The sequence below is a fragment of the Kwoniella dendrophila genome, chromosome 8 (assembly GCF_036810415.1).
Source record: "Kwoniella dendrophila CBS 6074 chromosome 8, complete sequence".
Classification (NCBI taxonomy): domain Eukaryota; kingdom Fungi; phylum Basidiomycota; class Tremellomycetes; order Tremellales; family Cryptococcaceae; genus Kwoniella; species Kwoniella dendrophila.
In genome coordinates, this window is record NC_089483.1 from 189,900 (window position 1) to 204,873 (window position 14,974).

A 14,974-nucleotide genomic window follows, 5' to 3' on the forward strand; every position below is an offset into this window, starting at 1 on the left:
GAAGATAACCCCTTTTTACCGTTAAAGTAACCCCTTTGAAAACAACGATTACACACACATATATATTTATATATATTACAATATACCTGACATGATATCTTTTACTGCATCCGCTGCTGCTGCATCTAAATCTTCCTCTGCTGGTGGTGGCGGTGGAGGAGGAGGAGGTGAATTTGCATTTTCAGTTTCAGTCGATTCAGTAGGGGGTTCTTCACCTTCTGGAGGTGGTGGAGGTGGTGGAGCAGGACCAAGGAATTCTTCCTAATCAACCGGAACAAATACAAGATATCAAGTTAGTTGATCAATATCCGAAACGAGTTGATAAACAGTCATATAAGACCTTGGATTACAATGGAGAGAGAATATAAAAACTCACTTCAGGAACATTAGCTACTAAAATAGTTCTACCACCGAATTGTCTACCACCAATAGCGTTCATTGCTTTTTTCGTATCTTCTATATTTTGATACATTACATAAACTCTACCTACACCATTTTCTTCATCTAATTTTCTATTCTTTTCTGCTGATACAGCAGCTGAATCTCCAGGTGACCATTTTTTGTTTTTTGGTTGTGGTCTAGGTATTCTAACACCTTCAACTTGACCATATTTCGAACATTCGTCATTTATATCTTCTAAAATTTCTGTATAATCTTCATCAGAATATAATTCTTCAGGTGTGACCATATTTAATAATAACATTACTCTTGTTGCTGGTGCATCTGATTGATTAGCTGATGATAATATGTTTGGCACTATTGAAACAGAATATATGAAGAGGATTAGCTTATCCTTTCACGCTATATCGATGAAGTTATATTCATAGCTCATATGTTGGTCAATAAGAAATACTTACCAGCTTGTTGTAAATAAGCAGCAGAACCAGGAAGAGCATGATTATGATTATTGTTTTGACTATTTTGATTATTTTGATTTCTACCTACAGCAGCCCTTTGTACTACTAAAGTTCTGTCACCAAGAGAAAAATTATGTAAACCTTGAATTGCCATATCAGTTACATTTGAATCCATATATTCACAAAATGCAAAACCTTTTGAAACATTTCCAGTTTCTTTGACCAAATTGAATGATTTTAATTCACCGAAAGCTTTTAATAATTCTATAACTTGTTCATCATTTAAGTATGTTGGTAATCCACCAATGAATAATTTATTGGGTGAATCAATCATTTGACCTCCTTGTGGATTACTTGATCCACCAAATTGTGATGCTAATGGATCAACACCAGAATAATCTTTTGGTCTTCTAACTCTTAACGGATGTCCATCATACATTACTCCATCAAACTGTAATGCTGCTGTAGCTTCTTCAGGTGTTCTGAACTGTACACATAAAAAAAAACGGGTTTAATCAGCTCAGCAAACTCCTTAGAGCGATCACATGTCTTCTTCGTCATCATGAGGATATTGCATTTCTTGAGAGGATATCTTACTCACCTCAATGAAAGCGAAATTCTTCTCATTATTAATTTGACATGTAGTTGTAGGATTTCCAGGCATATCAACAGCTAATTTATGTTCAATCATTAATTTATCAAAGAATCCTTGAATATCTTGTTCTGACATTCTATCATTTATACCACCAACGTATAATCTTTTAGTTTGACGTGTCGGATTTGCTGGAGGGAAAGAGCCTGCCATTAATTGATTTGGTACACCTAATGATGCTGGTGGTGGAACACGACCTGGACCATATGTGAACATTCCTATTTGCGAATAAGATTGTGTTATTTGAATCAGCTGAATGATCAGGTACTACGCTTTTTTCGGTTTGACATCATTCTTCAACTTACCAGTCATTTTAGCTTCCATTGCACCTATACCTTCAAATTGAGAAGGTCTGATATCCCAATGAGAATTAACTACATGTCTTTCTTCTAAAGGTACTGTTCCAGGTGGTGTAGGTGATCTATTATCTCTTCCACCTCTTCTTCTTCTTTCTCTACTTCTACTTCTTTCTCTGTCTCGACCTCCTCTCCAATCATCATCATCTGATCTTCTTGATCTTCTTGGTGGACTACCATAACCTCTCATAGGTTGTGCATATGGATCTTCATGTCTTGGTCTTCTATCACGATGTCCACTTCCATTTGAACCATTCATAGGTTCAGCAGCTAAATCAAATTCATCATCTTCTCTTCTTCTTCTTCTTGGTCTTTCTCTTTCTCTATCTCTATCTCTTTCTGAACCTCCCCTTTCTCTATCATATCTTTCTCTTTCTCTATCACTTCTTTCTCTATATTCATCTCTTTCTCTATGTCGATCTCTACCACTTTCTCTATCAGGTCGATAATTATCATCTCCACCACCACCTCTTCTATCACTACCACCCCTTTCTTCCCGTTCACGATGTCTTCGTTCTCTCTCTCTATCTCTATCTCTATCGGACTCCCTTTCTCGATGACCTCGATGACTTCGGGCTATATTAGGACAGCATATACATAAGTTCAGATCAAATATACAAGATCGCTATGGTTGTCAATTGCGAAACCCTATAACTCACATTCATCATCCCGTTCTCTAGTTTTGGTATAAGAGGAAGCAGCCTCTTCCAAGGCATCTTTGAGAGGGGAGAACGAGAGCCTGTTAGCTTTTTCTACTTGATCGAGAGTTGATCAGATTATATCAAGAGCTCACCATATCCTGCATCCATTTTTTGTGTTCTTCTATGCTGTTTTTCGGGTTGATACCTTTACCAAGAAGAGGAAAAGTGAATAAAAAGTCAAAATAATTAACTATTCAGCCTTTGAACATGTTAACATCAAAGTGATAATCATAACGTATAAATACAGGCGGACATTCCCGGCAAATGGTATGTGTGGCACATCATTATATTAGGTATATGTTTGTAGGGGCCCCTCATGTCGGTCATCACAGTTGTAGAATGGGATATAGATCATGTTCTCTTTAAGCTATTATTATATTTTCGACTGTCTAGACTGGTTATTATCTTTAAAATAGCAAGTCAACATCGCTGGTAATGACCGCAATCAGAATAGAGCATTGAAGCAAGAAACAAAGACATCACAGCTGCGTTTGGATTCCCAATATCAGTTTATAACAGAAGCTAACATGTCAAGTCGTGTACCTATACGCAAACCACCAACCTCATCCTCATCAAGTCGTAAACCTCAAGTACCTATACGGAAAGGTCAAAGAGTAGGGACAAATGCTAAAGGTGTTGAAGATGGTTATTTGTATGTCGCTGGTGTAAGGGATCCTAGTAAGAGAGTAACGGAATTTAGAGTGAGTAAGCTATCTCTTATAACCATTATTAAAGCTATCATGTTCGTCAAAATACGATGTGCTTGATTTAGCTGCTTGACGATGAATGATTCCAGCTTCATAAAACTGTAGTAAGGAATTAGGAGAATACAATCACTGATAGGTGTACCCTCTCAATCAGACAGATCAAGATGTATGTCCAATTTGTCATACAGATAGACAATTTAATCAGAATCTAAGATTACTAGTCTCACCATGTTATCATAAGATGTAAGTACGCTCTTTATATGAAATACTGTGTAAACTCATAATTTAGTCATAAGCTGACATGTTATTCTATAAATCCTTCCTCATAGGTGCGAATCATGTATAGATAGATTATTCACTTTAGGTCCTGAACCATGTCCACAATGTGGACGTATATTAAGAAAAGTTAATTTTGCTCATCAAACTTTTGAAGATTTAAGAGTTGAAAAAGAAGTTGCAGTGAGAAGGAGGATGGCACAAGTGTGAGTATATATATTTCTTTACTTGGTTTGAGCGCCATTAAAAAAAATCAACAACTTTGGAAATGACTTAATATGGAAACGGTATTAAACTGATTTAATGTTATTATTTTTCAGGTTTAATAAGCGTAGCGAAGATTTTGAAAGTGATAAAGAATATGACAATTACTTGGAAGAAGTTGAAGATTTGAGTGAGTTGAATCGAATATCCATAACATGACATCCATCGAATGAGCGCGGCAAACTTGCTGATCTGACTTGATACTGAAATAGCTTTCAACTTGTTAAACGATATAGATGTAGAAAAAACTGAATCTAGAATAACGGCATTTCAAAAATCAAATGCAGGTTTGATAGCGACGAATCAAGAAAAATCAGCTTTAGAAGCAATGTCACAAAATGAAAGAGAAGAAATTGAAAGAAGATCAAGAGAAGAAAGAATGAGAATGGTTGAAGAATCTGAAAGAATTGAAAGAGAAGAAGAAGAAAGAATTAAAAAAGATGTAACTGAAGCTTTGGTAAGTTGTAAAGAAGATACTATTAATCGAGATACTATTTAAATCTGAGCGATTTATCATACTAATCAATTTGTTTTCGATTTTTGACATGATAGGCAAGAGGAGATGGTAAAAGAGCTAGAGAAATAGAGATGAATGGAAGGACAGCAAAACAATCAAGACAAGAAGCATTATTTAAATTTATACCACCTTCTTTACTACAATCGTCTAACACTAGCAATGAAGATAATATACAGCATTCACCATTATCACCTTCATATAATGGACCTTTTATACCTATACCATATTCAAATCCAGAAACAAATCAGTATAATCAATGGTTTGAAATACAACAACTACAAGGTTATTATTTAGATAGTAGATCACAAGTGAATTTCGTTAAAGATGATAAAGATGAAAAAATTAGAGGTGGTGGTTGGGATTTAAATCTTTTTTGGGAAATGGAAATTAGAGAAGCTGTTCAAGGTTTAGGTATTGAACCTTTACAGTGAAATTAGTTTATTTTAGTTTTAACTAAATATCGCATTGTCTTGGGTTCAAAAGAGTAGTAATTACAGACTGTAGTAGTCGATGAGAGTTTGTTGTACTGTATCTTGTTATTATCATCCAGACGTAAAAACGCAAACATTCACTGTTGTAAAGTTATTCTCACCAAATGCATAAGGTTAACTTTCGCAGTAACCCTTTCTTGTTGTTTTTGCCACCCAAAATAACGTCAAAACGCGTCTTTCGCTTTTTTAGTGTTATCGCATTGACGCGTTCCTGAGAATTGTTTGTGTGTGTGGGCGGGTTTTATCTTTGTTGCTACCATATCATATTTTATTTTGTATATCTTGTTGATTCATTTTAAAGAAAGGAAAGGAACGTCATTTACATCATAGTAATTGCGATTGAGAACATGAGTTTCATATCCTTATACATCTCACTAAACTAATTCTTGTATAGTATGTGTTAATTAGCAATAATCAAATCAATATGAACGAACATTAAGGATCTGGTATCCAATAACATTGATTATTTTCTTTATTCAACAATCAAATATAGTTTATCATTATCAAGAATGTCTCCCACTAACGATCAAACTTCATATTCCAACAATGTCGAATCAGGTCCCTCAACATCAACCCACAGAATCTCAGCAGCAAGATCACATTCATCACCATCCTTGACACATTGGATTGGAAATTCAAATGGTCAAATGAAAAGGTCTTGGAATCCATCAAGTTCACCTTGTATACCTATAATATCAATTGATGAAGATAAAAAAGGTATAGGACGATTGAACAAAGGAAAGGGGAAAGGGAAAGGTAAAGAATTGGATCTAGAAGATGGTTTAAGTCAATTATACGTTACTCATGAGAAAAACCAAGCTTCTTCTTCTTCTTCAGCAGCAGCAGCAGCAGCGGAATATAAAAGGAGATCATTATCACCTATTAAGAAAACTCTTGCTCTTCCTCAACCCACTTCATCTGATATTTCCGTATCAAGTTCTCAAACCTCAACCAATATTTCCCGCCAACCATCAGATAGTGAGATGCAGTCCCAACCTCAACCTCAAGAATCGTCAAAAAGGAAAAGCTGGTCAAGTAGCGTGTTAGGTAGTGCAGTTAGTGCAGGTGTATTTGGCGCTGCTTTAGGATTGTAAGTTTTTCTATCTCTTTATCATCAAAGTGATCTTATATTCTTCGTTACAACAAGCTGATCTTGTATCTTTTCATACTCTTGTAGAACTGCGTATAGGTTAATATCGAATCAACCTTCTTCGGCGATACCCAATCAACAGCTGGCTGCAGAAGAAATCTTAAACCAAGATGGAACAAACTTGACCGATCAGGATAGAGATGTACAGAGTGAAGATAGAGAAGAATCAAATCAGCCGCAGCAAGATGAGAGAACTATTCAAGAAAGGATAATGCCCTCTGAAAACTCGATAATTGATGATACAGATCTTGCAATAACGGACAATTCCTTGAATATGAAAGAAGACGAGATACCTCACATCACAGCCAGCAGCGATATACAAGACATTCAGATTAAGAATCCAATAATAAACGATTTACCACCTCCTCCAGCCTACGAAGAGACTATGAAATCTGCTGCTAGCCAAAATCGAGAAACGAAAGAATGGGAAGATATAACTGAGGTAAGTCTTTTGGCATCCCTTCCAATGACATTTGGTCACAATACTTTGTTGAACTGATTTTAATCTTTTCCAGTATCTCATAACTCCCTCTTCAACCAGAGTATCTACTATTAGATCAAAAGTCTCTTATTCGAATATATCACCTTCACCTTGTTCCAAACAAAAACGAAAACGAAATCATCAAATCAGACGAACAAGATCCTCAAGAAATGGTTTATTAATGTTCAATCAACATCCTTTATCAAATTCAAGATCATTACCAAGTATAGAAATTCATAATATCGATGATTATGACATTCACTCTGATGTGGAAACGCCAATAAATAAACATTCACCTGTTCCTATAGTAGACGGCTATCCAAATATGTGCGAGGAAGGGAATGAAGGCGAACAAGATCAAGACCATGTTAATGATGAACACACGAATGAGATGATATCAAGGTTAGATTCAATGTCACTACAACTTACAACGTTAATTGAACAAGGCAGGAAAGCTTTGGAGACTACACCTGGATTAGGTACTACACCAGGATGGGAAGATGAAATTCAGCATGGTGATGGGAAGGATCTGTTCAGTCCGAGCAATAGCCGAGTCGACGACAAGAGTAATGACAACAATACTAACATCGTTGCAGATGTCGAGGCGAAGACGGAAAAGAATATAAGGAGAAAAAGTCAAATCCCAATGAAGGCTGGATCAAGCTTGAATTCCAATAAACATCCGACTACTCGTCTTACTTCTTCATCTACTCTTAATGATCATCATTCATCCCCATTACCATCTTCATCAAGATTGAAATTGAATGACAAGCACAGAAAAGTTGGTTCATCAAATGATGTTGAGTCGAAACATCATGTTGTCAGAGCTAGGTCCATCTCAAAGATTCCAGTTAGAAATAAGAGTATGATTAGTGGATTAAACAAATTATAAGTGCTATATATATAAACTTGTTGTGAATAGTGTATATACAATAGAATAAACGGAACGGATCAACATGTTGTATTGTGACTAGACAGTGATTCATTATGTAGATTAACAGCATTGACTCCTTTATGCATTATGCATGACACGATTTTAATGATAATCTGAGCCTTCCTTGATCACGTATGAGCAGATTGTTTGGATCACTTAATTATGAATATTATTCATGAGTAACCTGTCATGCAGAACTCCATGGTCTTCGCTATCGAGCTGTGAGAGTTCTGTAATCAGTATCAGATGCAGACTATGTTATGTAACTAGCCATTGCGACAGTTATTCGAGCTGAGACTTTTTCTTGGATATGACCTCGCCTCGCCACCTGGAAAGGAAAAGAGGTGTCAGACTGATACGACACCTGCAATTTATGACACGCGTTCTCATACGGTACAAGTCAGATCATACTTGATGCTGTGGTATGATCATATACTTGTAATGATGAATCGGTTGTCTTAGTTCAAGATCTTTGTGCACCAGAATTAGACAGATTTTACAGAGGTATGATGCAGAATATTTTGTGCGTCACACGTTTTCAGTAAGTCTAGCCGTTCGCGTTCGACACTATAGTTCAGTTCAGCTTTACTGAAGTCTTGGCATTTAGGAAGCCTATAGTATGGGAGCTTAAGATGACGAAGGTGCACTCTCAGTTATTATGAAGTTTCTTTCTGATCTTTGATCCTCTTTTCCAATCATACATGCACACGAAGAGATCGACCTTTCACCATAACGAACGATACATGACCTCAAATTCAAAATATACAATCGCCACCTAAATAAAGACCATCAAGATTCAAATCAACCATAAATCGATCTGCGAAGTATCTCATTTTAGACAACTGGAAGAGCACAGTCTTTACTGCAGTGACGCACGTAATAAAGCTGCTATTTTAGAATAAAGTTGCACAGGAATTGGATGGGGTTCGTAACTCATTACGGTATTTTCTACAAAGCGTCATCATCATCATCGCACATCAAACGTTTGTACAGTTTCAGTGGAAAAAATCAGGCATCGTAATAGATTTGCCGGCCGATACCTGGTAAGGATATCGTAAAAATCACACCTTTTGCGACTGTGGTGGTAACTGCGGTTCTTCGATTTTCAAGACTTTGCTTTTACCAAATAACTGTAAAACGATAACTTATACCTGACGAAAAAGAAACGTCTACGTCTCTCCGCCGTGAATCAACAAACGCCTTTCCTTTCCCTTCCGCCCCCCCTATATAATTTAACTATTTTTGAACCCTGTAAAACCCGTCCCTGGACATCAGCTTAACCACAAAAAACATCATCATCATAAGCATCATCATCGTTTGTGCATTTTGAATGCCATTTTCAATTGCCAAGCACTGCGGACTTACCTGTGCATAACAGTAAGGTATCTTTCTTTACCTTGCATGAAAAGTCCTTTTAATTCACCTTGGCATTATTCATCTTTCCTTTTCCTGTATAATACATAGTTAAAAGAACCCCATCTTACAAGTTCATTCATATCATTCTATACATATCATCTTTTTGTGCGTATCTTTCAATCTTGTACTTTCTCGCCGTTTCGTCAAATCAACCAATCAATTCAATTCACTCAATTGCAGCTATTAGAATTTCAAGTGATACTCTGTACATATAAACGAAACATACACATTAAATAGATAAACCTTGTTCAGTGTACCTGTTTCGAAATTCTCAAATTTCGTACATATAATTGAATTCCTTTTCCTTTAATTTTGCCACCTATCCTTTGAAGATATCAATCTTTTAAATTCAGTTCCAGCTAAGATCAACGATAAAATAGATAAATATCCGATCAAAGGAGGGTCATCACAATATCTTTCAAGATTGTTGTGTTCTGTTTATCTATCAAGTAAGAGACAAATTCTTGGCAATAATCTAGAATCGTTCGAAAAATATTATAGGTATTTTAGAGGATCATACATTTGTAGCATATTATAGGAAATTTACACCTTTCGTCTTCAATTATCATATCAACTCAACTCAACTCAACTCAAGTCAATTGAATTCAACTCGACTTAAGGAATATCTAGATCGGAATCAAATCGATAGAATTCCCTCAAGATGTTATTCCCACTTACAACAACCCTTCTACTAGCTTCAGCAACAAGTATAGCTACTGTAGCTGTTGCTGAACCATTAACAATACCTTTAACGGCACATCATTCAAGACAATATTCAGATGATTTAGAAACTAGACAATCTTGGTTAAAAGGTCAAGCGTCAATATTAAGAAAAAAATATGAAAATCATTTAGGTGAAGAATCAAAAGAATTATTGAAAAGAGATAGAATACAGGAAGATTTAGAATTATCAAGGAGATCTTTAGGTAGAAGAGCTAGTGGTAATGTACAGTAAGTCCAGTGTCTTGCATTAGCTGAAATCTTTCACTTAGCTCACATTTCAATCTCATTTTATTAGGTTAACAGATGTAGGAATCGATGCTTCTTATTCTGGTCAAGTATCGATAGGGTTAGTAGCAATAATTCCATCATCCTCGCAAAACAAACATAACTGACGTAGCATCCATCAAATAAACAGTACCCCAGCGCAGGATTTCCTTCTAATTATGGATACTGGATCATCCGATTTGTAAGTTGATCATTCATCATTATTCCTATTATTATTACCTTTTAGTGATCATCGCTGACGTACCTTTGCAGATGGGTAGCCGGATCAACATGTCAATCCTCTTCATGCACAGGAGTATCATCATTCAATAGTGGATCATCATCGTCATATAATTCAAATAATGCTGCATTCAATATATCGTATGGTTCAGGTGATGCCGATGGTTATTTAGCGACAGATACAGTCTCTTTAGCTGGTTTCACAGTTACAGGTCAAACTTTTGGTAAGTTTTTGCTTTCCTACTCCCTTTTTCTTCCTTCTCAACTGCTCAACGGCGCAAGAAGATTCTTTTGGTTGACATTCGTTGATCTGCACTCTAGCTGTGGTAACATCGACAACAGCAAGATTAATATCAGCACCTCTATCAGGTTTGATGGGATTAGCATGGAAATCGATAGCATCTTCAAAAGCTACCCCATTTTGGCAAGCTTTAGCAGCTTCTGGATCATGGAATAACCCAGAAATGAGTTTCTATTTAGCAAGGTATAGAGGTGATAACTATGCCAGTTCAGTTGAAAGTCAAGGTGGTGAAATGGTTTTAGGGTAAGTACCTTCCTGCGAAATTGGACATCCTTCCAGCGTGGAGTTAGGTCGATGAATGCTAATATGGTTTTGATACTTTAACGTAGTGGAACAAACCAAACTAAATATACAGGAAATATAAACTATATTGATATTGATCAAGATGATTTAGATTATTGGAGAATCCCCGCTCAAGGTGTTACTGTACAAGGTAGTCAGATCAATATTGTAAGTTTGACTCTTGAAGTATCAATTTGAGTATGTCAACCATTTACTAATTTTCGTGTCCTCATCTGCCGATCGTTATCGTTAACAGGGAAGTACCTCACCTCAAGCAGCTATTGATACAGGAACAACATTAATTGGTGTACCCACACAAGTTGCACAAGCTATATATCAACAAATACCAAATTTCCAACCTTTATCCGCATCATCAGGTTACCAAGGATATTATGAATATCCATGTAGTACAAATGTAAATGTTACAATACAATTTGGTGGATTATCTTATCAAATCTCGAATCAAGACATGAACTTGGGTAGTTTCACAAGAGATCAATCAATGTGTACAGGTGCCTTCTTTGCAATGGACTTGTGAGTTTCCTCTCTCGGTTCAGATACCATTTCCTTTTCCTTTTTTTTTCTCTTCCCTGATGGTGACTATTTGGGCTTAAAGCTAATTCGATTCTTATTGTGTGGTAGATCATCACAATCACCCATTCAATGGATTGTAGGAGCTTCATTCCTCAAAAATGTTTACTCAACTTTCAGGTATAATCCACCTGCCATCGGTTTTGCACAATTAGCAAATGGTGTATCAACTATAAGCAATGGTACTTCTTCTTCAACCACTGGTGGTGGTACTTCAGGTTCAGGTGGATCAAGTTCAGGCTCTGGTTCAGGTTCATCTTCAAGTAGTGCTATTACAACTGTACCTATAATAAGTAGTGGTTTGGTTTTGTCCACTTTAATAGCTGGATTATTGGTCAATATGTTATAAGACCAACTGCATTAAGGAAGTACATGACCAATTAACATTACACAGAAGCTCACTATGCTTAGATGAATATTGCATTGATGAAGAAACAAGGATTCAAGTCAAACATCATGTTGTAACAATTCAAAATCTTATAATAACAGATCGAAAGTCAAATCAATAAATACACGTAGATCAGTTAGAATCCTTATACAGATAGATATGGAAGAAGGGAAGAAATGAAAGTTATATTCTTATAGTTAGAAGAGTTTGAATGATTGGAGATACAGGTTGATGAGGAGATGAAGGGAAAAGATAGATAGTACACGAGCTTGTTTAGATAAACAATCACATCATTTTCTCATTTACTTTGTAGCGATTTCTTCATGCATATATCTATATTCATATATAATCCTGTAGAATTCTCTTTGTGATATAGTGTAATATCAGTTCAATTCAGTTCAATTCATGTCATGCCAATCCTTTGTCAGATAGAGCAAGATCTAAAGTACTTGGGCATTGTACTTCATAACTTTCCACTCCAAGAAATTTATATATATATATATACTGTACACATATAAGTGTGTGTTTGTAAACGTGGTGACGCAATATTACATTTCATCTGATAGATGGATAGTAATAATGCAATAAGCGCGAGATTGTAGTGCAGCGAAAATTTCCTGAACCTGGACAACGAGGTGTAAGTATAATTTCTTTTACCTGCACCAAATTTGATCTATTTTCACATTTTCCACCAAAGCAAGCTGTTGTACGCTACAGGGAGAATTCCAAGTGTTGGGGAGTTTAACGGCACATCAATCTCGCACAAACCGTACAGTAGTTTACAGAGAATACATTTCGAGAGATACAAAGGGAAACAATATCGTAGATAAGATTGGGAAAAATAGATATTTGATAACATATAAAATTATATTATATTATAGATGAATTGAACGGATCATTGCTTTGAAATATTTATTTATTCTGCCTTTCTCTCTCTCTCTCATTTCGATTTCTCTGCATATTCTACTGAATCCCCCTTATTGAATGTAGTTTTACAGTGTTTTGGTTATTTGGTCCTCTTTTGTTTTTGCCGCAATCCAGGTTGCAGTCATTCCGAGTAAGATATCTTTTTGTGATTTTGTATTGTATTGATATGTTAATATGTTGAAGACGAATGACAGTGAATACTCCAATGGTGAATCACAAATTATAGATAAATTGAAAAGACAGGATTATTACTCTCAAACTACCCTCAGTTTCTGCCTTTTCTTGTCCTCTTTCTGGTTTCTCTTTTTTTGCTTGTTCTCTAGAAAAGAAAAACGGAAAATAGATATATTGAAATAAGCCTGATGACGACGATGAATTATTGGCAAGTCCAAACGAAAAGATGTTTTTTCTATTTGAGGCTCCTGATCTCCCTCTATTTTTGGGTTTGCTAATTTCCTTTCATTATACATTCTACACGTTTGCATCGATCTTGCAAATGAAATCCTAAAAAGCTTTTTTTTTTGGTTTTATGAATCGACAAAACTCGGTGTTACTCTTTCTGCTCCACTACTTTAACTTCGTCATCAGTCGCCGGTTTAGATTCAGAGTTAGGAAGAGCCGCTGCAGGTGCAGGTATAGGCACAGGTGTTCTTTTACTTGGTGTACCAGATCTTGAACCTCTAGCAGACTCATTGATTCTACCTAACTGAGCTAGTTGAGCGTATCCAGGAGCGTATTCAGTTTTCTAGAAAGATAACCGGAAGAAAGATCTGGTAAGTTAGGTTACACCTTTCTCCTTGTGAATTTCCAACTTACCCATTCAGGTCGAATCACTTCATCAAGTTTTGTAGCCACCATCTTACAGATTCTACAGGTAGCATCATGGTCAGCTTGGGCATCCCATCGAAAAGCAGATATTAGAGAAGGGAATGAAGATGAAAAGGCAACCCACAACTTGGTTGTTGATTCGGATACACCACCCATAGCAGCTATATCTTTTGCTGAAGCAGTTCTACTCAACAAGACACAAGTGAAATATAAAACACCTGCAGCAATAGAAACAGGAGATCTACCATCGATAGTTGATTTTGCTGTTGCTTCAGCAGCGATATGTTTTGAAGCGTTAAAAACAGCATTACCTAAATCTAAATAATTTGTAAATCTACCTAATAAAGCTTCTGTTGAATCTTGTGAATTATTTGAACCATCATACACTTGTGAATTTTTATTTTGAATTGAATCATTTGATTGTCTAATAGCGTTTTTTATTATAGCAAAAACTTGACCTAATTCTTTTTTTGAAATTTTTAATGCTTTTGATGCTTCTTGAAATGTTCTATGAGCTCCTGCATCTCTACATGCATAAATTATACATGCTGCTATGATTGCAGGTTCATTTTTACCTTTTATAGCTTTTTGATCATCAGCTATCTTGTAAACATGTTGTGCTCTTTCTCTAACACCTCTAGGTAATTGCATCGCATCACATTTTTCACCAATTCTTGAGAATACAGCTGATAATATTGCTGTATTGGTTTTCCCATTAATACCATTGGATAGATTATTTGCTCGTTGAACAGCTCGATTAAGATCTCTTGCTAAACCAGATCTTCCATCTTTATGAGAAATCACTGTATCCAGATGATTGGATCCTAATAATGGATTACCAGCATCACCAACACGCGAAGGATCGTCACCATTTTCGTCACCGGCAAATGTCTACATTTCACGTGAACAAACGTTCACAGTTGTAAGAAAGCTCAAGGTATACTCACACGCCCTAAACACATATGCTGTCAGCGGAAAAAGACTCCTTCAATTTAACAGATGATGACTTACATTCACTCCTGGTATCAACGATTCTGTCACCTAAGATAGTCCCGCAATCACCGCATACCTATGCACGAGTAGGGTCAAAGAGCTGTCGTACTATGACATATGGGCTATCTCTGCCTACTCACCAAATCGCCTTTAGAGTACTCTTCGATGATGTTAGGAGGATCAGTCCGACAATTAGGACACAAATGTCGAACGTTGAGGTTCGGAGCGACAGATTGCCCAAATTTGGGCTGGAAGAAAGTGCAAATTATCAATATTATATAGCGGAAGCACACATGAGCACACCAATTTTGACAAGAGGGACGGACACGGCGTCGATTAGAGGGTTACAATGTAGAAACACGACAATCTCAAATGGCAGATTCGACATGAGGCTGTGCACAGAGGACAACAACAAAGAGGGGGAAAGGTAATCTGTTCACTTACACCAGGTTGTCTAGGTCCGGCGAGAGTCATCTTTGATATCGGCTTTCTTTTTGAATTACAGGACGGGAGCGGTAGACGAAAAGGAATTGGGATAGCTAGAGCTGATATTGATTGCAAGCTCGATTCGGGACTAAACGAAGAAGCTAAAGAGAAAGCCGTGTTGAAACGATTTTCCGATTGATTTTCTTAGT

At 36.4% G+C, this 14,974-nt stretch overlaps 5 protein-coding genes across 5 annotated transcripts; 3 read left to right on the plus strand and 2 right to left on the minus strand.

Annotated features, from left to right (window-relative positions):
• Nucleotides 1–75: 75 nt before the first annotated feature.
• Nucleotides 76–2,674, minus strand: L201_005940 (uncharacterized protein; the record flags this gene model as incomplete). The annotated part of the gene is made up of 7 exons (XM_066221667.1): nt 76–261; nt 377–756; nt 858–1,344; nt 1,459–1,727; nt 1,815–2,441; nt 2,525–2,581; nt 2,659–2,674. 7 exons carry the CDS (start codon nt 2,672–2,674, stop codon nt 76–78), a joined length of 2,022 nt encoding a protein of 673 aa, XP_066077764.1.
• A 419-nt stretch (nt 2,675–3,093) lies between these two features.
• L201_005941 (CDK-activating kinase assembly factor MAT1) lies at nt 3,094–4,761 on the plus strand (the record flags this gene model as incomplete). The annotated part of the gene is made up of 6 exons (XM_066221668.1): nt 3,094–3,267; nt 3,428–3,516; nt 3,603–3,755; nt 3,870–3,943; nt 4,026–4,270; nt 4,366–4,761. The coding sequence occupies 6 exons, from the start codon at nt 3,094–3,096 to the stop codon at nt 4,759–4,761; spliced, it is 1,131 nt and encodes a 376-aa protein (XP_066077765.1).
• A 569-nt stretch (nt 4,762–5,330) lies between these two features.
• L201_005942 (uncharacterized protein) lies at nt 5,331–7,344 on the plus strand (the record flags this gene model as incomplete). The annotated part of the gene is made up of 3 exons (XM_066221669.1): nt 5,331–5,911; nt 5,999–6,413; nt 6,487–7,344. The coding sequence occupies 3 exons, from the start codon at nt 5,331–5,333 to the stop codon at nt 7,342–7,344; spliced, it is 1,854 nt and encodes a 617-aa protein (XP_066077766.1).
• Nucleotides 7,345–9,463: 2,119 nt separating this feature from the next.
• Nucleotides 9,464–11,552, plus strand: L201_005943 (uncharacterized protein; the record flags this gene model as incomplete). Its single annotated transcript, XM_066221670.1, has 8 exons — nt 9,464–9,753; nt 9,821–9,871; nt 9,941–9,991; nt 10,063–10,253; nt 10,351–10,573; nt 10,660–10,780; nt 10,869–11,146; nt 11,255–11,552. The coding sequence occupies 8 exons, from the start codon at nt 9,464–9,466 to the stop codon at nt 11,550–11,552; spliced, it is 1,503 nt and encodes a 500-aa protein (XP_066077767.1).
• A 1,516-nt stretch (nt 11,553–13,068) lies between these two features.
• On the minus strand, nt 13,069–14,813 carry L201_005944 (uncharacterized protein; the record flags this gene model as incomplete). Its single annotated transcript, XM_066221671.1, has 6 exons — nt 13,069–13,263; nt 13,335–13,386; nt 13,471–14,237; nt 14,305–14,415; nt 14,480–14,587; nt 14,784–14,813. The coding sequence occupies 6 exons, from the start codon at nt 14,811–14,813 to the stop codon at nt 13,069–13,071; spliced, it is 1,263 nt and encodes a 420-aa protein (XP_066077768.1).
• Between the last annotated feature and the right edge of the window lie 161 nt (nt 14,814–14,974).